At 49.5% G+C, this 26,552-nt stretch overlaps 1 protein-coding gene across 1 annotated transcript in view; it reads right to left on the reverse strand.

Annotated features, from left to right (window-relative positions):
* SLIT1 (slit guidance ligand 1) overlaps positions 1-15,455 on the reverse strand; it is a 167,384-nt gene extending 151,929 nt beyond the window's left edge. The window contains exon 1 of the mRNA XM_070469966.1: positions 14,849-15,455. Within this exon, the coding sequence (XP_070326067.1) occupies positions 14,849-15,045 (197 nt within the window). The 5' untranslated portion in view covers positions 15,046-15,455. The remainder of the gene's footprint in view (positions 1-14,848) is intronic.
* Positions 15,456-26,552: the final 11,097 nt, after the last annotated feature.

Genomic DNA, 26,552 nt, shown 5'->3' on the forward strand with positions numbered 1-26,552 from the left:
CTCCCCAGCAAGCCGCCTGGGAAAAACGGAGAAGCTACTGTGACCTTCAGACCTTTGCAGCCAGAGCGGCCAAATGGGGAGGGCCCTCTGGGGGCAATTCCCAGCCTCGCTTCTCAGGAAGAAGTTAGGATGCAGAGCTACCCTGGGCTCCCCAAGGTTCCTGCCACCAGAGCCCACACCCAGCACTTCTCTCTACTGGGCACCTCTGCATGCAGGCTCTGAGCCAACTCTAAGCATACTTCCTTTCATCTCACCACACACAGTAGCCTACGAGATGAAGCATGTTTTCTCCATCTTGCTGATGAGGAAACTGAGGCAGAAATTGGTGACAAAATTTTCCCCCGTGCCATGCAGCTCATAAGCAGTGGGGCTGGGACCAAACCATGCCCAGGCCACTGCATGTCCAGCTCTTTCCCCTTCATCACGAGATCTTGCGCTGCAGAATTCTGTCTATCCCTCCCCTCACCTTGAGCAACCGGGCCTTGGACGGGGCTGAGAACAACTTAGATAGGACATCCTGGGGCCCTGTGGTAAGACCATGGACTCTATCCAAGCAACACTGTCAGGTGGCTAAGAGCTCGGTCTTTAAAGCCAGATTATCCGGCTTCAAATTCCTGCTCTACCGTCGCCAGCTGTTTGACCCTGGGCACAAAGTCCAACTTCTCTGTGCCTCAGGTTCCCCATTTGTAAAATGAAGACAATGATGACACCCACCTCTTAGAGATGTGGTGAGGTTTAAATGAATGACTTGACTACTACTAAAGCACCAAGACCAGTGCCTGGCACATATAAATGCTCTCTACATCAATATTGCCTGACGTGATTACTCTTACTCCTCCTGTTGTTGTTTTGTTTCCCACAAGGACCATAGCCCCACTAGAAGGCTGGTGCTGGCCTAGCTGGACCACGCTGAGCAGGGAAGAGCCAGCTGCTCCTGCCCTGCAGAGCCCCAGATGCCACAGATGCCCTGAGATGATCCTCCCTCTTCCAAAAGTAATGAGTCTGCATCCATCCTTCTCCCTGATCCTTCTTACCAGGAGGAAAGACCCTCCAGTGGCAAATGGCCCTGATTCCCATCTGTTCCTGTGTGGTCTCAACCTGAAAGGAAAACCTCGGTGGTAAAAGATTTTGGAGAAAATCCTCTAAAGCAAAATTACCGAGGAAAAAACAAAAACACACCAGGATTTCTTGAATCCTCTCAGGAAACAAGAATCTGATCCCTAGCGTCTGGGTGTTTGTGATAAACCAAAAGAAACCCTTGGATTTCCTAAAGCTGCAGGAATAAACACCCTGGGCCCCTCTTGGGGTGTTCTGGGGGCTCCTCGAACTTCACAAGCATTTCTCACGGCGCCAGGGATGGGGGGTGAGGGTGGGGACAGCCACTCCTGGCACTGGTTCCCCCACCAAGGGCCAAAATCTACAGTGGTGATGGGGAGGCTCAGCGCCCTCTAAGTTCCCTTCCTGCCAGGTCTCCAAACACTGAACACACGCACTCTGTGAATGAGACAAGCCTTGAGGCTGGGGGACTGTATTCCTTAGTTCCTTTGAAATCCTACCCTGGCCAAATCCACAGACCTGAGTGTCCGTATAGTCAAGTGGGAGAACCCAGGGAAGGAAGAACTTCCCTGCCCAGCTGCTGCCCCCACAGCAGCAGAGGGGCCCCCACCCCCACCTGCAGGCGGATGGGCTGCATGGAGCGCCCAGAGTCACAAAAGCAAGCTCCCCTCATTCCCTCTGGCTCCCTTCCAATCTGTTCTCCAGGCCACAGCCAGAGTGATCTTTTCAAGATGCAAATCTGATCATGTCACTCCCCACTTAAGCCCTTCAATGAACCCCCATCACTCTTGGAATCAAGACAAAATCTCCTTAACACGGACTTCCAGCTCCCATGTGGCCGCCCCCACGTTCCCTGCTCCGATTGGTGCCCTCAGATGGCAGGGCCTTTGAATTTGCCGTTCCCTCTGCCTACACACTCCCTCCTTCCTCTTTGACTGACTAATTCCTCCCAACTGGTCCAGCCTCCCCACACATGCCCACAGGGCACTCCCTCTGCTCCGCAGCCCCCATCAGGGTGGCAATTTTATATGGATTTGGGGGGTTCCTTGACTGATGTCTCTACCCTCCCATGAGGGTATAAGCTCCCTGTGGACACAGACGGTCAGTTTTTCCTCATAATTGTATCTCCAGGGCCTAACACAGTACATGCACCTGATACCTGAGAGATGTCTCAGTAGGTATTTCTTGAATGCAAGAATAAATTTGAATTAAAACTGACATATTCCAAATAGCATTGGGTTGGGTGGGTTTTCCATGTTTCTCAGCTCCTTGACTCAAAAAAAAGAAAGAAAGAAAGAAACCTGACACTAATTATGAAATACTCTCCCCAAATGGGCATCCACCAAGGAAAGCTCTACACACAGAGAACACTGCTGTTTCACCAACAACTGTTCCATAGCCCGCAGGTTGAAGGGCTGATTTTTCTTCAGTCCACTTGTTAGAAAAATACCAGCCCCTGGCTTCAGCCACTCTGCTCCTCCACTTTCAACAACCAGCCCTTCTGTCTCAGGGCCTTTGCTCTCCTCCTCCGCACGAAACCCCACAGCTAGCTCAGCCCTCATGTCCCACAGGCCTCAATTCAAATGTCCCTTCCTCTCCACCACCTCCTCGGAGACACTCACTTAGCTCCTCCTCCAGATCTAGACGCGTGTTTAGTGCAAGGTCCTTTGGTAAAGGCCAGCCTCCCCTGCCAGGCTATGAGAGGCAGAGGCCACATCTGTAAGATATCACCTGTGAGGGTGCCTGGCACACAGTAGGTGTTCACTAAGTAGAAGCCGGAAGAACAATCCTGCCCAAGGAGCCTGGCTGCTGCCCGCACATCACAGCTGAGGCCTGGCACGTACTCCCATCAGCTCCCAGCCTTCCCCATAGTCCTCAAGCCTCAGTGGATCATGACCCAGAGGCTCCCCCCGCTCAGTGGAGCCCATGGGCCTGGCACTAACTCAAGGACTGGGCCGCCCTCCACCGAGTGACGAATCAAGAAACCCCAAAGATGAGAAGTCAGGGGCCCGGCACCGGAGCTGGTCTGCTACACAAGCTGGTCGGCCCAGACTCTTGTTTCCCTGGCTTGAGGACTAGTGATATCTATGCTATCACAAGCAAGGGCTCATTTAAGCCTCATAAAAGCACCTGGCTGTGACATAAAGCATTTAAGTAATGGCTCAAGATCAGCCAGCTGGTAGGTAGGTTGAGAACGTTAAGAATTTGAACCCTAGCATGTCTGACTCCAGGGCCCAGGTTTTGTTTTGTTTTTTAACTTTAATTGCTATAAAAAACATATAACAAGATTGTCATTTAACCATTTTTAAGTGCACAGTTCAGTAATGTTAAGTACACTTGCACTGTTGTACGACAGACCTCCAAAACTTTTTCGTTCAGTGAAACTGAAACTCGATACCTGGTAAACACAAACTCCCCATTCCTCCCTCCCCCAGCTCCTGACAACCACTTTTGTCTGAGAATTTGACTACTCTGGGTATCTCAGATAAGGAGACCTGGCTTATTTCACAACGTCCTCAGGGTTCATCCATGGCATAGCATATGTCAGAATTTCCTTCCTTTTTAAGGCTGAATAATATTCCATTGCATGTCTACAGGTTTTGTTTATCTATTCATCCATCAGTGGACACTTGGGTTGCTTCCACTCTATTCTGAATAATCCAGCTATGAACATGGGTGTACAAATATCTTTGAGACCCTGCTCTCAATTCTTTTGGGTATATACCCAGACACGAACTTGCTGGATTATATGGTAATTTTATGATTAACTTCTTGAGGAATCATCACACTGTTATCCACAGCAATTGCCCTGTTTTAAATTCCCAGAAACAACTCAAAAGTGTTCCAATTTCCCCACAGCCTCACTGCCACTAGTCATTTCCTGGTTTTTTATAGTAGCTGCCCTAATGGGTGAGAGGTGATCAGGGCTCAGCAATAAATCCCAACTCCATGGTGTATTCTGTTCTGAGGCCCAAAGTGCACCCCAATTCCTTCACTATTGAGGTCCAGTTTTCTTCTTGCCAATGCCATTCTGCCCCGAAACCACATTGAGAAGCCCACACACCACAACGAAGAGCAACCCCCACTGGCCACAGCTAGAGAAAGCCTGCGCACAGCAATGAAGACCCAATACAACCAAAAAAAAGAAATAAAGTTCAAAAAAAGTTAAAAACAAACGTATCTCAGAGCCTCGCGTCTCAGAGCACCACTTACCAGCTGGCTGTTTTACCCAGGACAGATGGCTCCACCTCTCTGAACCTTCTCCTCATCTACAAAGCAGTGGTTAAGTACAGCTGGCTTTCATCCCCCTTTTCTGGGGGTTCCATCTCCACAAATTCAACCAACCGCGAATCAAAAGTATTTTTTTTTAATTCCAGAAATTTCCAAAAAGCAACATCATTTGCATTGTATTTACAACTATTTGTATAGTATTCATCTCATATTAGGTGTGATAAGTAATCTAGAGATGATTTAAAGTACAGGAGAAGATGTGAGTAGGTGATACGCAGAGAGTACACCATTTTATACAAGGGACTTGAGGGTGGGGGATTTTGGTACCTTGGTGGTGGTGGGTGAGTGTATGTACTGGAACCAGTCCCTCGGGATATTGAGGGAAGATTGTAATGTCTTCCTTCCAGGACGGTTATGAGGAGTGAAAGTGGACGTGAGTAAAGCATCTGGGTCGGAGCCGGCACACACAGGGCTGTGGGTGGTGACCACCAACACCGTCACAACTCCCTCCTTGACGCTCTCCATCTCTGCTCTTTGACCTGGCAAAGGTCCATCCCGCCGCCTCTCCCCAGGACTCTGCCTCCCTTCCACAGTCGCCTCCCGCTCCCTCTCCCCCCAGGGACTCCAATCCACCAGCCTCTCTGCAAACATCTCTGAGCGGCTTCCCGCGGAGCTCCTGCACTGTTCTCTCCTCCCGCAGACTTCCTCACCACCTACTCGCTCACCACCATCTGCTTCCGCCTTCCACTTCTCCCGGGAAACCGTTCTGCCCAGCTTTGCCAGTGACCCCCAATCGCAGCCCCAGAGCGTTCGTTGGCCCTCATCCTCAGACAGACTGGCTGCTCTCCACACAGTGAATGCTCTCCCCCACCCCATCTCCAAACGCCTTCTTCAGTTTTGGCAGTAACTGCGCCGCCCAGGTGGGAATCACAGACGTTGAGTCAGGACCCCTGCATTAAATCCAGGATGAAAGTTCTTGTTCCTGCCCAGCTCCTCCCTGGCGGCTCTCCCCTTCCCAGCTGCCCTTTGGGCAGTCCTCCTGCCTTCAATGGATGCACTTTCTTCACCAGGAAACCCCAGCACCAGTGAGTGTTTCACAGCTCCTCCCACAGCCGAATCACCAAGACCTGCTGACTCAACAACTCTGGGACGGGCCTGGGAATCTGCATTGACACCAGCTTCCCAGGAGATTCTTTTTTCCACTGACGTCTCTGTCCCACTGCCCTCATGGATTCCACCACTTCCCCAAGAGACCCTCCCAACTGTCTCTCCAGTCTGAACACTCAACAGAGTCACCTTCCCCTATTTCTACCTCTAGGGTTATTTTTTTCACATAGTTTTTATTGGCAATTCAAACAAAAGAGGAGAAGCCAATTTCACGGCTTCTCTCCAAGGATCAGTCACCCTCCCCAACTTTACTCTGCAAGATCATTCTTCCAGGCTTGGCCATGGGGTCACTCGTGATGGTCCCATTTGCTCTTTCTGCACTCTCAGCCTCAGTCCAGGCCCGCCTCCTCTCATGCCCTGGCCTCTACTGTACCCTCTAAACCCTTTGAGGACTATAGTAGATGCCAGCTGCTGCTATAACAAATTACCACTTAAACACAGGACAAATGTATCATCTTATAGTTCTGGGGATTAGAAGTCCAAAATCAATCTCGCTGGGTTAAAGTCAAGATGCTCCCAGGGCTGCAATCCTTTCTGGAGGCTTTAGGGGGGAATCCACCCCCTTTCCTTTTTCATCTAGAGGCCGCCTGTATTCTTAGGCTCATGGTCCCTTCACAACAGTCCAATCGCTTGCTTCCATCGTCACATTTCTCCCACTACTGACTCTGACCCTCCGGCCTCTCTTTAGGAACACTTGTGATTTTGCTCTATGTGTGCTCAGCTGCTCATTCATGTCTGATCCTTTGTGACCCTGTGTACTGTAGCCCTCCAGGCTCCTCTGTCCATAGGATTCTCCAAGCAAGAATACTGGAGTGGGTTGCCATTTCCTCTTCCATGGGATCTTCCCAACCCAGGGATCAAGTGCACATCTCTTTTGTCTCCAGCATGGGCAGGCAGATTCTTAACCACTGTGCCACCTGGGAAGTCCATGATTTTGTTGAGCCCTCCCAAATAATCTAAAATCATCTCTTATCTCAAGATCTTCAACTTAATCACATCTGCCCAGTTCTTTTGGGCCAGTAAGGTAACATATTCATAGGTTCCAGTGATTAGAATGTGGACCTCTTAGAGGATCATTATTCAGCCTACCACAATGACCATATTTCCTAAAGCAAAGATCAGGATCATGAAATATCCTATCACCAGGTTTTTAAAAAAAATCATTAAACACATTTTTTTGAACAACTACAATGCACCAGGAGATGGAAATACAAAGATACAGGAGACACAGTCCCTGCCCTCAGGAAACTCAAAACCCAAGGCACCCATCAAGAAAACTGCCTTCTTGAAAAGAAATAAGATTATTCTTCCCTACAGAAGAATTACAATTAATAAATGTAGAAGGAATAAGGGAAATAGAAAAGCAAAATTGGATAGTAATGGTTGCAGGCAACATCCATTAATGGATGCTAAAATTAGTAGGTGAGAATTTGAGGACAAAAAGGATATTACATACTCTCAAAGTATCTTCTTCCAAGTATTTAATAATTGCAAATGTAAAAATAACTTTATAGTGGTTAAACCTGGCAGACACAATCTTAACCAAGAGATCAAGATTAACATCACCAGCAATGAGACAGATCGATGTCACCCACCTCTGATAGGATGCTCTGGGAAAAATACATCACCTTGGTAGCATTCTTGACAAAACAGAAAATACCAAACGCAAACTGAAGAGCAGTCTACAAAATAAATAACTAGTTATTTTTATAAATGTCAAGATCATAAAGAACAATGAAAGACTTAGAATTATCACAGATTGAAGGAGACTAAGGAGAAATGACAATTAAATGCAATGTGGGATCCTGAATTGATCCTGTAATAGAAAAAGACATTGGTGGGAAAACTAACAGAATGCAAATAAAGTCTATATCTGAGCTAACTCTAGTGTACCAATGTTAATTTCTTGGTTTTGATCAGGGAATTATGATTAAGAAAGATGTTAACATTAGGGGAAGCTGGATAAAAGGGTGTATGGGAATTCTCTCTACTATTTTTGCAAATTTTCTAAAAGTCTAAAATTGCTTTGTTTTCTTCTTTTGTTTTGCTTTATTTTATTATTTGGATGTGCCAGGTCTTAGCTGTGGCAGGCAGGCTCTTTAGTTGCAGCACTTGGGTCTAGTTCCCTGACCAGGGATCGAACCCAGGCTCCCTGCATTAAGAGCACAGAATCTTAAGCACTGGACCACAAGAAAAGTCCCTAAGATTGTTTTAAAAATAAAAGTGTTTTTTAAAAGAATAAAAACACAGCAGTGATAGAAAATCCACTGTCAGAAATCACAGCCACCATAACCAACTGGTGGGCTGCCGTCTGTGGGGTTGCACAGAGTCGGACACGACTGAAGCGACTTAGCAGCAGCTGAACATCAAAATAATGTACTAACATTATTACAAATTATAACCCAATGAATAAAATGATAATCTGCAGTCCATACTATTACAAATAAATAACAAACAGATGGAGAAGCTGAAGTTCTTCCTTACAGGAGAATGCCAGGTAATACATACAGAAAAAATGATGGAGTCAGAAATTTCTCATCAGTGGTACTAAAACTAGTGAATGAAAGTTTGATGAGGAGGATATTTATATGACCCCAAAGTATCTGCTGGCCAATTAATTATTAATAACAAGAGAGAAATAGTAACTTTTGAGCAGAGACGCCAAGAAGACACCAAATTACCAAGTAATCAAAGCTAAACTCACCAATATTGGGACAAATTGACATCATGTGTCTTCTGACATCACCCACTGAGAAGAGCACAACATTGCTTGTTTAGCATTCCTGGCAAAAATGTGTAACCTGAATGCGATCATGAGAAAAGAGCAGATGAAGCCAAACTGAGGGGCATTCTACAAAATAACTGCCCAGTATTCTTCCAAAATTTCAAGGTCGAAAAAAAGAAAGGCTAAGGAACTGGTCCAAATTAAAAGAGACTAAAGAACCATGACAAGCAGATGCCCTGTGTGATCCTGGACAGGATTCTGAACCTAGACAAAAAAAAAAAAGAAACAACTACAAAAGACAATATTGGTACAATTGATGAAATTCTAACATGAACCATGGGGTAGATTATAATATTGTACCAATGTTAAATTTTCTGATTTTCATAGCCTTACTGTCCTTAGAAAAATACACACTGAAATATTTAGCGGAAAAAACTTATGCCTCCAATCTACTCTTAAATGGTTCAGGGAAAACAAAGTGTGTGTGTGTGTGTGTGTGTGTGTGTGTGTGTGTGTGTGTAACATATGATAAAGCAAAGTGGGCAAAATACACACAACTGAGTCTGGATAAGGGATATTCTTTGGTTGCAACTCTTTGGTGTTTGAAATTATAACAAAATGAACCAAGGAATCTTTTTGAGTGATGGAAATATTTTAAAATTGGGCCATGGTGATGTTTGCACAACTCTGTAGATTTACTGAACATCACTGAATAGTAAAATAATAATAATATAAAATTTTATGCACACACAACCTCTGATGGCTCCCCATTCCCGTGGCCTGTGCCCACCTGTTACTTCAGTCTCCCCTCTCAGAACTCACCTACACAAGCGTTCACCCCATCACCTGAGTCTGCTCCTCACTCTCCTTCCCAATCGTACGGCACTCACCTCTGGATGCCCCAGACTCCCTTGCCCTGGCTTCACCACTCGCCCACTTAATTCCTGCCCAACCTTCAAGGCCCAGTTCTAATCCCACGTCCCGCAGGGCTCCATCTCCTCCTCTATGTCTCACTCCCATCTCCTTATCTCTAACATCCATGGAGTACTTTCTACATGCCAACATTATTCTAACTATCTTACATGCACTTTCATCTGAAGTCACGGCCCTACAAGGTAAGTGCTCCCATTTTACAGGTAAGGAAACTGAGTCACTCATGAGCCGGCCGAGTTTTCTCAAGTGGTAGCTGACAAAGCCAGGATTCAAACCAGACCAATCGCACGCCCAAGGCTGCCCTGGCCGCCCACTGCGCTCTGAGTCCTGCATCCCTGTGAGCATCCTTACACATCTGTTCGTTCACAGACAGACCTTCCTCCAGCCTCCAGGCTGCAAGCTCCCGGAGGAGCGGGTCTGTACCCTGGACTTCTGCAGACACTCTGCACACGGCAGGTGCCCAACAGCTGTTTGTCCGCCGCAGGCTGGGATCCAGAAAGAAGAGGAGGGCGTCTCGAGCTCAAAAAGAGGAGCCAATTCTCCACCCCGAGCACATCCCAGCTCCCTGGCTACTGCCCAAGGCCCGGCCGTCATCTGCTCTGGGTAATAAGTATTTGTATGGCGATAATTACAGCATTTGGGAAGAAAATCCCATTAAGCAAGAGCCCTGCCGAGCTGCTAATGCCGGCACAGAACTGGAGGCGGCAACTCCGCCAAGCTCCCGTCTGCTCCCAATAATGTGGGGGCTGCCTGTCCCCGCCTGCCGCCCGTCAGCCAGCCCCCAAAGAGCACGGCCACCCCCGCTGGCAGCCTTGGGCAGCCTGGGCCACCACAGCCAGCCTCCTGCCTCAGAGAGGGGGCACCACAGAAGGAGCAGCCCGGCCTCCATGTCCATCAGTGTTCCCTGGGGATCCAGAGCCCCCCGAGGGTGCCTGATGAGAGAGTAGGGCTGTGCTGGGATCCAGCATTGAGTGGTGCCCAAGTTCCTTTCACGGCCCTGCAATTCTCTGTCACCTTAATAACAATAATACTACTACTGTTTATTGGGCACTAGCTGTCCGCCAGACCCACTGCAAAGTGCTTCTCCCAGCATCACCACATTCAATCCTCAGGACCACCCTCTGGAGCAGGTCCTGTCATCACCCCCATCTTACGGGCGAGGAAATGGAAGTCTCAGAAGTCACACTTATCCCAGTTTGCAATTACGTTATTCTTCTCATATTGTGTCATTCATTTCCATCTCCCCTGCTGGACTAAATTCGGAGAGAGAGGGGTGGTTTCAATTTCCAGCCGGGACTATTCATTCAGCACCATGCAGACACTCAAGAGACAGCTATCTGTTGAGTGAGTGAATTAAACCCCATAACCTGCCCACGGTCCCCACAGCTGCTGAATGGCAGACAGGGGCTAAACAGCTAAGAAATCTGGCCTCAGAGCTGTCCACCCTGCAGAGAGGCCCTGCAGGACACTGACCTGCACCCCAAATCCTAAGGGACATGGGGTGGCCCAGGGAAGGAGCACCCTGAGAGTCAGAATCCAGCGTGTGGCCTGGCTAACACTCAAATGTTTGTCTCCTCCTACACTCTCTCCTGCCCCACCTGAACCCTCAAGCCTTCAGCCTGAGCTTCTCCAGTAATAAAAATAACAATCACCTCGCCTAATGTTTGAATCACAAGGCATTTTCACACACGTAGAGTAAGCGAAGTCTGGTAAAAGCCCGGAGGTAGCAGGTGTCACTCTCCCAGAGGCAGAAGGGTGCTAGGACACCCCCCATGTGCCAAGTGAGCCTTCAGGTCCTCTATAGGCATGCTCTCACTTAATCCTCACCATCAACCCACAGCGGTCACCCCCTTTTACAGATGGGGAAACCAAGTCTCAGGTCCAATGGAGTGGCAGCACCCAGGCAGCACCACCAGTCACTCGGAGCCCAGCAACAAGCCCAGCACACCTGCTACTAGAGACACGAGCCTCACCAGATGCCAACTTCTGCACACGTGGCTCTCCAGTGCAGGAGACCAGAGTCCTGCCCAGACAGCCCAGGCCCCAGAGGCAGCCAGGGCTCCTATCTGGCCCTCTGAGCCCCCTCACTGCAGCCACCACCCAATCACTATTTGGAATTCCAAACAGGCTCCCAGACAATCAGCCTGAAGGTGCCCCTGGGCAGTCTTCCTTGGTCACAACCACCCACCTCCATTGAAGGAGGCTCCAGACACAGGCGGCTAAACTGGGAGAAGGCAAGGGCCTCCCAGGCCTTGGCAAGTGGCAGGGAGCTAGGGCAGTGGATGGACTGGCTAGGAGGCAAGGGAACTTATCGAGGAAGGCAGGAACGTAGACCCCCAGGGCCCAAAGAGCAGGGAAAAATGCTCGACCTGGAGGAAAACAGAAGTCAGCAGGCCTTCCCAGGGCCCTCTCTCCATCCTCAAGCCTCTCTCCTCTCTGCGTCCTACACCCACAAGGAGCATCAGTGGCAAGCCTGGAATACAAGTGTCCAGGGTCAAAGGGAGAAGTGGGGTCCACGCACACTGCACACTCTCTGAAACACTCTAGTCCAAAAGAATTTTTTTAATAAAATTAAAAAAAAAAACCCAACTGAAAGCCAAGGTCCTTGAGTGGAAGAAAAAACAATAGTGGCCATGACAGGGTCCCTCTGAGTCTGGGTCCTACAAAGAGACAAGCTCCCAGGCCTCCTTCACCATACCTCCAACATTGCCCTGGATTTCAGTTGTTCCTCCTCAGTGAATTATTCAGCATCCCTTCCCCACCAGCCCAACCGGCCCACAGACCCTCTGGCTGAACCCATTTCCTCAACAGCTCTGGAGCCTGCTCAGCCTCTTCCCAGAAGTCCCTGCAGCAAATCAGTTTCTTCCCACATGAGGAGACGGGCTGGACCCCGAGGTATGGAATACATGATCATAAAGTTGCTGGGCTGCACAGGCTGCTGGAGAAACTGCCCGGAGGACAAAAGACAAACGAGTGCACAGCTGCGGTCTATAAAAATTTCACAGCCTCGGAAGAAGCCGCTGTTTCGGGCTCTGATACTGCACGACGCCCATATTGATTAGACAGAGCATTTGCCAGTTATTTTGAGTCTGCCCAAGGCCTCTTTTCAGGATGTGCTTTTCCTCTTCAAATGGCTCTTTTGCGGCCTATCTGTTGAAAATGCAGACTCCCTCGGCTTTCACAGCCTTTCCCACTCTGAGAAGTCATGCACATAGCAAGGTTCAGACCTGACAACTCAGTCCTGGGTCCCAACTCTGAAGTCTCTAAAGGAAAAATCCAGATAGAGATAGGCCTTCCTGACCCTTCCCAACCTCAAATCCCATCACATCTCCCTGGACGCGGCATGTTTCAGCCCCGGATCAAAGCTGGTCCATTTGCCCAGCAGACCGGGCACACTCACATTTGTAGGCCTTTTGCTCATGCATTCCCTGTCCAGGCCACCTACCCCTCCCCTTGGCAAAATCTGACCCAATCACTGTGGGTTCCAAGGTACTCTCATAAAACAGTCTCTCCTCTGAGAACCTCCTTCACCTGAGAAAAGGCCTTCTAATCCCAAAGCTTCCCCCATGACCCTACTCTGCTGCCAGAGTTTACAGTTCCGTGTCCCCTTCCCCATCCTCTCAACAGTACATCCCTTGAGAGCAGGGGCTTGCTCACTCCCAGCTGGAGCCTCAACACCCAGGGCAGCTACTGGCTCCCTAAATGTTTGCTGACTTCAGTAACAAGACTCTTCTCCTGATCCTATCATAATGAAGATGGCTCTCATTTAGCAGGCCTCACAATGTACCAAGCACTTCCGACACATTATCTTCAGTCCTCACAAGAACCAGAGACCTTATGTATCAACAGCCTCCTTTTCCTGATAGAAAACAACAAAGGGTCAGAGAAGTTAAGTAATTTGCCCAAGGTCACACAGCAAATGACTGACTTTACACCAGGAAATTTCACTTACATCTCATTCTGATTTGCAAGAATTCAAGAGTTCATAAAAGTTAAAACAGACCTTGTCCTCAAAACTAAAGGAGAGAGAGCAAGAAAGGAGATGACTTCAAGATTCAGACCCAAAAGCAAAGGAGAGGGGCTAAAATTCTCAGACCTAGGCTGCTTCCAGGGTAACAGCTACAGGAGAAATGCCCCAAGGACAAGGCAAAGGAACAGAGAGGAAGTCCAGAGGGAACAGGTGTGGAGGGTGACCCTGCAGCCTTGGGAATCCTCTAGACAGATTTCTGACCTTCTGTTCCTCTCCAGGACCACATAGGATCCCCAAGGAATTTCAGTTTGTTTTAGCCTCTCCTGAAGCAGCATCTTTCCCCAGCATCACAACACACACACACACACACACACACACACACACACACACACACACACACACACACACACTCTTGCATCGATTCCCATCTAGATTGCATCTAGATTGCAAATTCTCCTGAACCCTCCACGGGAATTTTTCAGTCTCAGCCAATGTGCTCATTGCTGACCTTGGTACAGAGTTTGATCCAGGAGACCGTTCTCCCCAGGGTCAAATTTCTGCCTCTGACCAGCTGGGAGTCATGAAAATACCCTCAAAAGTTCTCAAGAGCCACTGCAGGGGCCCAGGAGTGTGAGAAGGAGAAGGGAGGTTTCAAAGGGGCTGGCAGCCTCCTCCCAAGTCCAGTTCAAAAATCTCCCAAGGCAGCCACCTCTACAAGCAGCACAAAGGCCCCGCATGAGACCAAAAATCTACACACACAGCCCATGGACATGGAGATTCTCCCAGCTTTGTGAGAATGACTGAGGTGACCCCACAGATCCCAGGAATTCACACACACACACATTCTGCAAGAGAATTGGGGAAAACAAATTATATAGGTCTATAAACACACATGCAAGCTAACCACATACACACATGCTAACCACTCACACACTAGAAAGGGCTGAGTTTTCTCAAGAATTTACAAGTGGGAGACAACAGGCTAAGAGAAATGATTTTTTTTATGACTTGTCATGGTCAACGTCTTTAACCTCGTGTCTCCCACTCCTAGTTCCTGACCTCTCAGCATTATTCACGGACTCCTGGTCCAGGTCACATCTACCCCTCTCTGGGTGCTGAATATAACATATCCCAAGCCTCAAACCCCAATTCCTCAAGTCCATTGTCTGGGTTGGGGATGGCTGGATGTGTGGTGGGGGACCATGCCTTCCACCTGCAAGGGAAAAATTCTAAAGGCTCTGGGGCAAACAATGGGGATCCACACGGGGAGGGGGGCGGGTGGTGGAGGACTAGAAACTTCAACTCCATCCCCTCCTGCTGCCCATCAGCAACCTGCAAGCCCTCAGAAGCCAAAGGCACACCTTCCACTCAGAACACAGACCGAGCCCCATGTGCCCAGAAGGAGCCACGGTGCCTGGTGAGCAGGAGGCACGTCCCTCCTGGGGCCAGCAAGGCTTTCTGGCACCAATTCATAGGCACCCTGGAGACACCAAGTGCTGGCGCAGTGGGAAGGCCTGTGATACTGAAGGCAGGGTGCAGGTGTGAGGATGGGAGCCGACAGCCCCACAAGGGCCCTTCGAATCCCAAGAAAGGGAAACAGCAGCGCTCCTGGCTCCTGGCCCCTGGCCTCTGGCAGGCACTGACTCCTTTATTCGCTGCAGAGCCAGGCCCCGACGGTCTTGCCCCCATCTTTGGCCCTGAATAGCGTCGGGGTGGGAAGGCAACCTCCGGGCTCCCCGAGGGCTAAGGATGGGGGCCATACTCACAGGCGCTCCGTGTTCCGCGGGATGTTCTTGGGGACGGCCCGCAGCCCGGTGCCGTGGCAATCCACCGTGGTGCCAGCGCAGGTGCAGAGGGCGGGGCACCCCGTGGCACCCAGGCGCCACGCGGCGGCCCACAGCAGCAGCCAGAGCGCGGGCCGGACGAGCAACGCCGAGGGCCCCCTCGGGGGTGTCAGCGCCATGGTGCCCTCACCGCGTCCCGCTTCCGTGCCAGACGGCGGCAGCCGTTCACCATCCCCGTCCGGGGTGGCCTCCAGGTGCAGTCCCGGGGCAGAGCCACCGAGGAGACCGTGAGCTTGTACGCTGCGCCCTTGCGGGCTGGGTGGCACCTTGCTCCTCCAAGCGCCGGCGCCTGTGCGCGGACGGAGGGAGCGCGCCTTGGGCGGAGGGCGCTCGGCTCCTCTCGGTTTCTCGCTGGCTGCGTCTCCCTCCCTCCCTCCAGCTCCCAACTGACTGCTGCGAGGAGGAAAATGGGCAGGCCCCGCGCGCGCACGCACCCCGCGCACACACACACACACACACACACTCACACCCGCACGCTCGCTCCCACCCGGCAGTCATCCATCAATCGAAAAGCACACAACCAGAGCCAGACTCCTCCCCGCCCTCCCCCCACGCCCCCTCCCCGCCCCCGCCTCCCGACGACCACTCGCCGGCCGCTGCGAGCGGGCTCACAGTTTCAAAGGTGGAACATCCGAGAGCCGGCAGGGGCTGCGGGGGAGTGGGGGGGGGGGGGCGGGCCACAGTTCGACCTGTCACGTCCCGACCTTCGCCAGCTCTACACACACACACACACACACACACACACACACACACACACACAGCGAGGATGCACACACTTGGATGCAGGCACCCGGCACCCGCAGCCGCAGCTGCTGGTCCGAGTGGGGGGAGGGGACCTTCTTTTGCAGCCTGGACCCCCTTCCCCAGGCGAAAGCCAAGCTTTCCCCGACGGCAGAAACGGCTCTAGGGCCTCACCAGACTTGCTTTTTCAGTTCTTGGTGAAAGGACGCTCCCGAGCACCTGGTGACCTCGCTGAGTCACCTACATCACTTAGCCTGGGACCTTAGGATGGAACAGGAGCACCAGGCTGTGTGTGTGGGGATGGGGGGGGTTCTGTGGCGGGGGTGGGGGGGGGGGTTGGCAGTGCACAGACGCCAAAGGCCAGGCAAGTTTCCTCCCCTCCCTCAACACATTCTCTGAAAAGATGGCAGCAACCCCACTTCTCCAAGGGGAGTGCAGAAGTTAACCCCTCCCAGAACGAGAGTGACCCTGATTTGGACAGTGGCACTGCTGGGAGATGTTATTTTTGCCCATTAGGCAATGCTGGCTTCCCAGAATATCAATGGGGGCTTGGAAATCCTGCAAATACCTTACACCAGGTTCCTCCATTGTGAAGACAGTTGAAAATGATCCTGTCATGGAAGGATCACTGTAAGACCAGTGTGAATCCAGGTGTGAACAGGAAATCCAAGTGGAGAGAGAATTCACCTCAACTCAGAAAAGATAAGGACCTCCCTCAAATCAAGGAGAGCTGTTGGTACCCCCTAGAGAACCTAGAAGTTGTTTGTCTATGAGCTGGGGGCCCTGATTCAAGGTTGACTAGAGCCCAAGAAGAAGCAGTTGAACAGGTCAAGAATCACCTCCCTTCATTGGAGTTGGCTACCCATGTCTGCTTGAGAGAAACCAGAAAGAAAAGGTGACTGATCCAGGAGATGCCAGGGGTAGGTACAGAAGGGTACAGTTTATCAGAGTATATTGATAGACTCCACAAGATTAAACTGCATCACTCACTGTGTACCAAGGCTCAGGGGTTTTCTTTTTCTTTTCTGTCTTGATGAAAAATGTGCAATATCTCTACTGTCACAGACAGAACTGGGACCGTGTGTCACAACTACTGTGACTGATTTTATGGGCTGTTGATGGTTCTTTTGAGTTTTCACACAGTCCTGCCCATGACCTCTAACTAGGGCTGTGGGTCCTGGATCACCAATTAGGTGACAGTTCAGGGGGAAGGAATTTTTTCAGGGTCCCTGTGTGGTGTGATCTTAGAGAAAGTAGTGAAAGTGAAAGGGTTAGCTGTTTAGTTGTGTCCGACTCTTTGTGACCCCATGGGCTGTAGCCCACCAGGCTCCTCTGTACATGGAATTCTCTAGGCAAGAATACTGGAGTGTGTTGCCATTGCTTTCTCCAGGGGATCGTCCCAATCCAGGGATCGAGCCTGTGTCTCCTGCGTTACAGGCAGATTCTTTACCTTCTGAGCCACCAGGAAAGCCCTCTTTCTTGAGGGTCCCTGTGTGGTGTGATCTTAGAGAACCTTCCCACAAGTCAGGCCAGAGCTTACTGTCTGCAATGGCCTTTTCTCCCTTCTCTTTCACAAATTCCTTCTCCTTCTCGACAGGCCCTCAGCCCCTTTCCTCTCCTCCGACCGCCCCCACTGCCTCAGGCAGAGAGAAATCCTCATTCCTCCGTTTTATCCCCTCAGCTGGATCTCTGTTTACACATGTGGCTCCTTCTCTGACACTCCTCATGGGACCTAGTCGCCCCCCTCTTCCCCCACCCCCCTGCAGCTTCCTCATTTCCTGGCTTTGGCACTTAACCCAGCACCCGGCACTTAGTAGGCCTGTCACAGACGTCTGCTCTCCAACCTTCTGCTCCAGAGGTGCCTCCCTAGGCCCCTGACTTCAGAAGCCAGGACCCCTGTGGGGAGGATGAGAGTGTTGATTAACATGCAACATGCCCTGGGGGCTTCAGAGTAGCTGGGTGGACAAGCAGGCAGAGGGGTGGGAGCAGGCTGGAGGCTGCAGTATTAGCCCTGCCAGTGGCTCCTGAGAGTCAGCCACAGCCTTAGAAGCTTTCAGACCAGCCTGGACAGTGAATCCCCAGCAGGCCTTAAGCCAAAGTGTCACTGCCTGGCAAGGCCTGGCCTTTTCTTTAAAGGGGAGAAGGAAAGAGGGCCCCTCAGACCCAGGACAAAGACTCCTCCTGCCAGCCCATCATGGGAGGCCCTGCCCCAGTGGCAAGGCAGCTCCCCAACTTGGCTCCCATCCCCAGTTCCTCCACCCCAGAACCTGGCTGGCTCCCCAATTCTGGAAGCAGCTCACCATGAATGAACGCGGCTCATTAATGTTCCCGGCACATTTACTCGTTAAACAACCGCCTGGCCAGCCGCATGCCCCCTACCCCACCCGTTTGCTTTTTCAGCTTCCTCTCCCATGCCCCTCCCTCTGTTGGATCTCCCTACCCCCTCCCTACCCCCTCCCTACAGTCAGGCCACCTGCTCCCTCTGCATGGCTGGGGAGGAGGCAGGCCTGTCACATTGCTGCTGCCAGGAAGGCTCCTCCAAGACCCTCTCTGCCCAATAGCCACCAGCAGGGCAAGCCCCCAGGGGATGCTTGGGGCTGGGTCTTCATAGTCCAGCGGTGTGAGCCTCCTGGGCATCCCCTCAGCTTCACATGCTCTGGACTTGAGGGCCACCTCCTGCCTGTGACTCCAGGAGAAAGTGCCTCCTTCTGGCTTTCTGCACCACCAGCCCCTCTGAAGCACAAGAAGGTGGGGAATCTGGATGAGGCTCACTGTGGTTTGGATTTCCAAACTACAAAAGGCAAGAATGAGACAGAAAGCCTGCTACTTAGGCATTGATTAGACACCATTTATTGACTATGTGTGTACTATGTGCATTGTACTGGAAGTCAGCAATTCAACAAGGAATACAAATGGCCCTTGCCCCCAGGGACCTGATGGTCCAGCAGGAGAATAGAAAGAAAAACCTACTCAGTGTGATGGGTGGCATACCCAGGGAAAGTGGAATTGCAGAGAAGCTAGAGTGTGGGACCTGGGGTAAGGCTGGAAGACTTCCTGGAAGAGGAGGCAGTTGAGCCGAATCTTGAAGGATAAATAGGCATTAACTAATATGGATCTTAAGCACTGTTGTACTGTGCTTAGTCCCTCAGTCATGTCCAACTCTGCAACCCCATGGACCGTAGCCCACCAGGCTCCTCTGTCCACGGGATTCTCCAGGCAAGCATGCTTGCCATCTCCATCTCCAGGGCATCTTCCCAACCTAGGGATCGAACCCAGATCTCCCACATTGCAGGCAGATTCTTTACCACCTGAGCCACCAGGGAAGCCCAAGAATACTGGAGTGGGGAGCCTATCCCTTCTCCAGGGGAACTTCCCGACCCAGGAATCGAGAAAGGGTCTCCTTCCTTGCAGGCAGATTCTTTACCAGCTGAGCTACATTGGTGAACAGCAGAAGAGGAAGGAAGACTTTCTGGCCAAAGAGAACTAACTGCATGAGGTAAGGCACACAGACAGCAACAGCATCCTCAGTGGCTGAGCTGTGGCAAGTTCCATGGGGCTGGTACCTGGCAAGGGGATCAGGTAGGCAGTACTGGCAGAGGTCTGGTGCAGCCATTCTCTCTGGTTTATTGGGCTTTCAGAATCTCATGGTCTGTCCCTGTGCCCAAGACATGCCTATATGAGTGTATGCTTGGAATGTCCCCTGAACCAGTGACAGTGGCCTCCAGGGAGGGGACTCAGTGGTGGCGGGGGCAGCTTGAACACGTGTTGCTGTCGTTTTCCACTGTTTGGATTTGTTTACCTGTGTAGTATGACATCATCCTCTATTACCACCTAAACATTTTTTTTTTTTTAACCCCCAGGGATGCTTATTACAAACGCTTACCCCTAGGACCCACCCAAGACCTTAATCAGAACCTTCACTGTTAGTAAACTGGAGCATGAAGAAGTGCAATTCTGACGCAGGTGGTTCCAGAGACAGTGATCTAAGAATCAAGGCCGAGTGTGCTGAGTTATTGAGTTTGAACTTGGCCCTGAAAACTCTGGGGAGTCATTGAAGGAAGGCGGCCTGGCAGGAACAAAGGGTCTGAGGCCTGCTTGCCTCCCTCCTCTCCAGTTTGCACACGCTTTTAGCCGGGATGAGACACATCAAAGAGAAAGATAGTCACAGGGGAGTAGAAGGGGAGGGGAGGGGCAGGAACCTTGTGACACTGGTCAGAGTAGCTTGATCCCAAGATATCAGAGCTGGAAAGGGATTCATAAGTGATCAGATCCAAACAGCACTGACCCGTTGGCAGCCCAGAGAAGAGTTGCAGAGGTGAGCCATGGACGACGCCGCATCTTGCTTCACTAGACCCACACCTGGGTAGAACCCAGCACCAATACTCCATCCCAGACTCTCCTCCTGACCCTGTCACCCCCACAGGAACTGAGGAAGAAGGAGTCCCTGGAAGGTTGTGGAGGCACAACCCAGGATATTTTAGCTTTAATCTCTAACCCCCTCGGTTCACTCAAGTTTGAAGGAGGCTGGACCATTTGAGGCTGTCAGTGACAAAGCCTGGAGCACACTCCTAAGATTACTGGCCTTTATAGAAGCCACCATTGCATGCAGAACAACTCTGACAGATGAAGCTGGTGTGAACACCAACTCTTCCCAACTCTGTGGGTGCTTCAGTGATGATTCTGCACTGGCGGTGGGATGAGGCACCACAGGGGGGAACTATTTGGAAATCCCTGGCCACTCTCTCTGTGGGCAGCAATTTCCTCTCCTCTCTCCCCTGAGACCACTAGCCCCTCTAGCCCCCCAAACTCTCACCTTTGACTCTGAAACTCAGCTTCACACCAGATTCCGCCTGGGTGCCCCTTTTGCTCTGTGGCCTGGAAACTCTCCGGGCTACAAGCTGGAGGCGATTACAGTTCTCACCACCCTTGTTTTCCCTCTTAAAGCAATCATCGTTCTGTATGACCAGTTGTTCAATGTCCAAAAACGATTGTTTCATATCTTTTTTTTTTCTGGCTTTTTAGTTGTTTAAGGCAGGATGGTAAATTTGGCCCATTGCTCCCTCTTGGCCAGAAACAGAAGTTTGTGAGAGATTTTTTAGCAATCCTCTGTACCCTAAAAACACTCCCAATGTGCTGCAGAGAGAGAAGCAAACAGACAATTACATGATTCTGACAAGTATCCCGAACTTGCCAGAGAGGAAGTGCCTCAGCCTTGCTGGGGGCAGCGGGGTCCGGGGTGGGGGGGAAGTTGGGGGGCGCTGGACGGCCCACTTCTCTCAGTTGAAGAAGCTCCTCTCACTCTCTGTGCGTGACATTCCCCACGCCAGATCCCCTTCCATCATCCTCATCCTAAACAACATCTTCTCAGGGCAGCCTTCTCTGACCTGCTTAGGGGTTATGTCAGCCCCCTGACCTGTCGTGTGATCTCCTGGCTCACCATGCCTCCCCCAGAGCATGAAATCGTCATTTGCAATTACTTGTTTATCCATCTCTCTTCCCCTCTAAGCTGAAGCGACAGGTTTGCAGCTATCTCGTTCCCTATTGCCTGTTCAGGGCAAGATGCAGGGGAATAAGTATATTTTACTGAATTGTAGGGAGGTCATTCTGGAGAGAAGGAATCTTGAGAATAAAGGCGCAAAAAAGGCAGGCCTCCAGTCAGAGTGGAAGCAATGAAGAGGCACATTTGGCTAGAGAGAGAATTCCTTGGGGGAACAATGAGATTGAATCAGGGTGTGAGAGAGCAAGCTGCTGAGGGACTGGAGGGCATGCTGAAACCCTCTATGGGAGCCAGGCTGCAGGCCTCCAAGTCCAGGAAAATGACAAAAACTGGCATCTGGGAGCTCGTTAATTCCCTTGTATCTTGAAGTTTTCATCTGTAAAGAATAATCCTGACAGCTAACACTTTCATTGTGCTTGTAAATTCTAAGGGCTTATACTATTTCAAGAGTTTTGCACAAATCATTTAATTCTCCCAGTAAGCTTATGAGGTGGGTGCTATTTTTACAAATGAGAATGTTGAAAGCACACAGAGGTTTAGTAACTTCCCCAAGGTCACACAGCACAGAGGTGGCAAAGGTGTGGTATAAAATGGGGATAAGATCAACCTCCTTAAGAGGGTATGAGATTGAATGGAAAGTACATATGAAAGTGCCTTATGCATGTGGAAAATGTGTTCATTTCAAAAACACCCAAAACCGGTAAGAGTTTTAGGTTAGGGGAAAGGTCTGTCTAGAGATAATTTCTTCTGACAAACACTATATAATTAATTTCGCAGCACTTTCTTCTCTCCTTGTTCTTCAGCTCCTTCTGCAAATGACGCTTTCTGCATCTGCCTAGCAATGTAACTGACACAGAGTCAAGATATTCTTCAAGCTTTCCTTGTCTTCATGGACCATACCCTGGGACTTCCAACCTCAAAGGTAGTAATCATTCTCAAACTGAACAAAAACCTAAGTTCAGCAGCTCATAGCCTAAAAACATTGAATGTATTTCATTGTAAATCTAGTTTATTTTTTAAAAAGCATCAAAGTGGTAACATCATTGAAATTATAGGTGATTTTTAGCCTCTTATTTTATACTCTCCTCTATTTCCCATATTTTCTATAGTAAACAGGCTATAACCAAAAATTTAAACATTATTATAGAAATAAAAATGTAGTTACTAAATCTATAATTATTGCCTGAATACAATTACTATTAAATTTAATATACCAAATCTAATGATTTTATGAGCAAATAAATGTGCTAAATAACACATTTTACATTCCTGCACTGTCAGAGCTGCTATAGATCTGCAGAGGGGGCTTTAAAAAAGTGATGACTTGTATGAAAAATCTAGAATATACAAATTCATAGAAACAGAGAGCAGACTAGAGGTTATCGGGGGCCAGAGGGAGAGGGGAGGCAAAGTTACTACCTACTGGACGAAGTTTCCATTTGGATGATAGAAGTTGTGGAAATAGGGGTGACAGTTGTGTAACACTGTGAATATTTAATGCCACTGAATCACATGTTTTAAACAATGGTTAAGGGACTTTGCTGGTAGTCCAGTGGTTAAGACACCACACTTCCACTACAAGGGGCATAGGTTTGATCCCTGGTCAGAGAACTAAGATCCCACATGCCACTTGGTATGGCAAAAAAAGAAAAAAATAATTATAAAATAAAATTTAAAATGGTTTGAATGGCATTTTTAAAATATATGTATAACTGAAAGTGAAAGTTGCTCAGTAGTGTCCGACTCTGCGACCCCATGGAATTCTCCAGACCAAAATACTGGAGTGGGTATCCTTTTCCTTCTCCAGGGGATCTTCCCAACCCAGGGACTGAACACAGGTCTCCTGCATTGCAGGCAGATTCTTTACCAGCTGAGCCACAAGAGAAGCCCATATGTATAATTACCACAACAAAAAATAAGTGATGGCTCAGTTAAGGGAGTAGATATGGCTTAGAAAACCTTCTACTCCCAAAGGTCCCTGTCTCCTCCTGCCAAGGAAGGGCTTGATCAACGATGAAAACAATAGTGATCACTAACGAGGACTGCCTGGAGAATAACTTGCTCACCATGAACCACCAACAGGGACAGGGGACTTGGACGTGAATGCACGCAGTCTGACTCTAGATGTCACAGCTATAACCACTTCACTGCACGCCACCGTGACAGCGCTGTTGCTATAGATTTCCTACAAGACATGAACCATCTGCAGATAACCCGCAGGGAGGTGCTGTTATCCCTAGGCACAGACAGAATCCAAGAATGAGCTGCCTGCCGGTGTATCCAGCCAGGTGTGGAATCCAGGAAAGCTTTATTCTCAGACCCAGGCTGAAAGGTGGGCTGGTGTCTGCAAAGCCCAGACAACGATAGCGATTGGAAACAATCTGCACAGTATTGAAATTGAGTCAAAGGACCAGGGGAGGAGTTTTCAGGGAGGGCAGAAAGAACTTTTTCAAAGTACTTGTTAGGCTGCTTTGGGCTTCTGCCAAGCCAGTTTGATTCCTTGGAGGGTCTCTCAGCATCTTCAGTGAACATTCATCAACTGGCCTGGACTAGCTGGGGCAACGGCCTGGAACCTAGCATCCTGGGATAGTTCACAGACACTTGCTCCCTTCTGACTTCCCCTTGACTGGTCGAGATGGGGCACCTGGGGGGTTCCCAGGACAGAGAGCAGGGCAAGGGTGCCCGAAGGGCAGGGTGGGACCATCTGACTCGCCGTCTGCATCAGCTAAGAGGGGCTCAGAGTTTTTGTTGGATCCTCAGAACAATGTCTGTGGACCAGTAGGGGTGAGGGCCGGCGGGACAGAGCCCCTTTGGGAGGATTCAGGCACCATCTGCATGGGGCCGAGGGCAGATTTGCACCCAGACAAGCAGGTCCAGCTCTGTGAATAAGTCTAGAAGCCCAGCTACTCTGTCTTCAGCTTCCTTCGGTGAGGACAGATACATAGTGCCCCAGCAAAGCACAGTGTAAGGCTTTTGCTTCTCCGGACACAAGCAATGCAATGCCCACATTTTACAGATAAGGAAATAGAGCCCCTAGGGGAGAAGTAAGACACCCAGGGTCAGGAGCCGATGGGGACAGAGCAGAATGCCCTCTGTTTACCTCATCACCATGACTTGTACGTTGAGACTATGTGTCTGCCTGCCTGCCTGTCACATCTGCTTCCACACCATTCGTGTTTACAGGCTAACACTCACTCCAGTACCTGGAACTTAGTAAATACTCAATAAATGTTTGTGAAACAGAGATGAACTGGGATAGGAAACCCAGGTCCTTTGAGGAAAGACAAAATTAGAAATCCAGGAATAGTAAACTGTTCCCCACCAGAGTGGCTAGAGTGTGGATAAACAGAGCCAACCCAGCCATCTGGGGAGGGGCACCCAGGCAGCTCTGCTCCTTTCTGCAGTCAAAGTCGGTTCTGCGGATCCCCTGGAGAAGGTGATGGCAACCCACTCCAGTGTTCTTGCCTGGAAAATCCCATGGACAGAGGAGCCTGGCGGGCTATAGTCCATGGGGTCGCAAAGAGTCAGACACAACTAAGCATGCACACACACATTCAGTCCATAACAGTACCAAGCAGAACAAGAATATTTATAGCAGCCTCATTCATAATAGCCCAAGTTTGGAAATGACTCAAACGTTCAGCAACAAAAATGGATAAATACATTGTGGTGGATCATTATAACGGAATAATGAGCAAGAACAAACCACAAGCAACATGAATGAATCCCACAGGCATTACGCTGAGTGAATGAAGCTAGATATGAAAATACATAATGTTTAATTCAATTTACATGAAGTAAAACATAAGCAAAAGTAATCTACGGTAATAGAAATCAAAATAATGGTTGCATTTGAGAGAATAGTGATGAAAAGGAACATAATGGAGACCCTGGGCTTCCAGAAATATTCTGTATTTTTATCTAGGTGATAGTTATGTGTGTGTGTGTGTGTGTGTGTGTGTGTGTGTAAAATACACCTAGTTGTACACTCAAAATTGTGATCTTTATGAAGGTTAGATCCTAATGAAAAAAGAAAAAGAAATTTTTATGTGGGATGACACGTATGTGGTAGGCTTGCTACCAAGGTCCCTCCCTTGCCCATTAACTGCCCATTAATATTAATTAACCACCATACTGCTTTTTGTTGAGTTCAGCATCAGAACCATTCTCAATTCAGCACTCCAGCCAGTCTGCTTTGAGAAGAAAACAATTGATGTTCCTTCATGTATACACAAGTATCTTAATTAAGAGAGAAAGTATGATGCTATCATCTTCAATTTGTTTTTCCATGCTTTGGGAAAGCCTGGTGGCAGGCTCCCTGAATATTGTGTTCATTTCCCAGGAGAAAGTGCCTTGGGAAGAGTGTACTTGGAAGCTGGAGAATGAGGGCATGAGGGGCACACACTGGGAGGGAGCCCCCTGACCAAGGGCTGGGGGAGTAACCCAGTATCACAGATAATGGTGTGTCCTCAGTCGTTCAGTTGTGTCTGACTCTTGTGACCCCATGGACTGTAGCCTGCCAGGCTCCTCCATCCATGGGATTTCACAGGCACGAATACTGGAGTTGGTTGCCATTCCCTCCTCCAGGGTATCTTCCCCACCCAGGGACTGAACCCGCATCTCCCGCATTGGCAGGCAGATTCTTTACCACTGAGCCACTTACGAAGCCCCACAGATAACAGTGAGGCCCAGCATAGGCTAGATTTGACAGTACCACGTAAAGCAAACTGATCTTTCTCTACTAGCAGGAAGGAAGAGGAGGGAGGGAAAGGCTGGACTGCAGGAAATGACACCTCTTGATTTGCCCAAGGTCCTCTGGCAGCTGGAAACACAGCTGCTCACACACCCTGTGAGCAGTCACCCCATCTTCTGGTGTATTATCAGGGGTGCTAACTCTTCCTGTTCATCCTTCACAACTTACAAAACCTTCTAATGAATACCTTCTCTCTCATACAGCCGCTTGATCTGAACAAAGTGGAAATACCTTTCCTCCATTTGAAATTTTAAAACTGAGGTTTAAAATGCTAGAAAAGGTGTGGAGAAAAGGGAAGCCTCTTACACTGTTGGTGGGAATGTAAATTGGTCCAGCCACTATGGAGAACAGTGTGGAAGTTCTTGAAAAACTACACAATGCCTGTCATGCACAGCACATGTGTGGGGCACCTGGATTCTTAGACAACCTGCTTCTGGGTCCAGGTTTCATACACAGCAGAACAGTTCCCTCACTAGGATCTATTGAAAGTCAGCCCTTGACCCAAGGGTTTGTAAAATTTTTTAAAATGAGGGAGGGGGATTTTTTTTAAACTAAAAAATAGAGTTAGGATCCAGCAATCTCACTTTTGTACATACATTAAGAGGAAAACTGTAACTCGAAAAGACATAGGCACC

The sequence above is a fragment of the Odocoileus virginianus genome, chromosome 7 (genome assembly GCF_023699985.2).
Source record: "Odocoileus virginianus isolate 20LAN1187 ecotype Illinois chromosome 7, Ovbor_1.2, whole genome shotgun sequence".
NCBI lineage: Eukaryota > Metazoa > Chordata > Mammalia > Artiodactyla > Cervidae > Odocoileus > Odocoileus virginianus.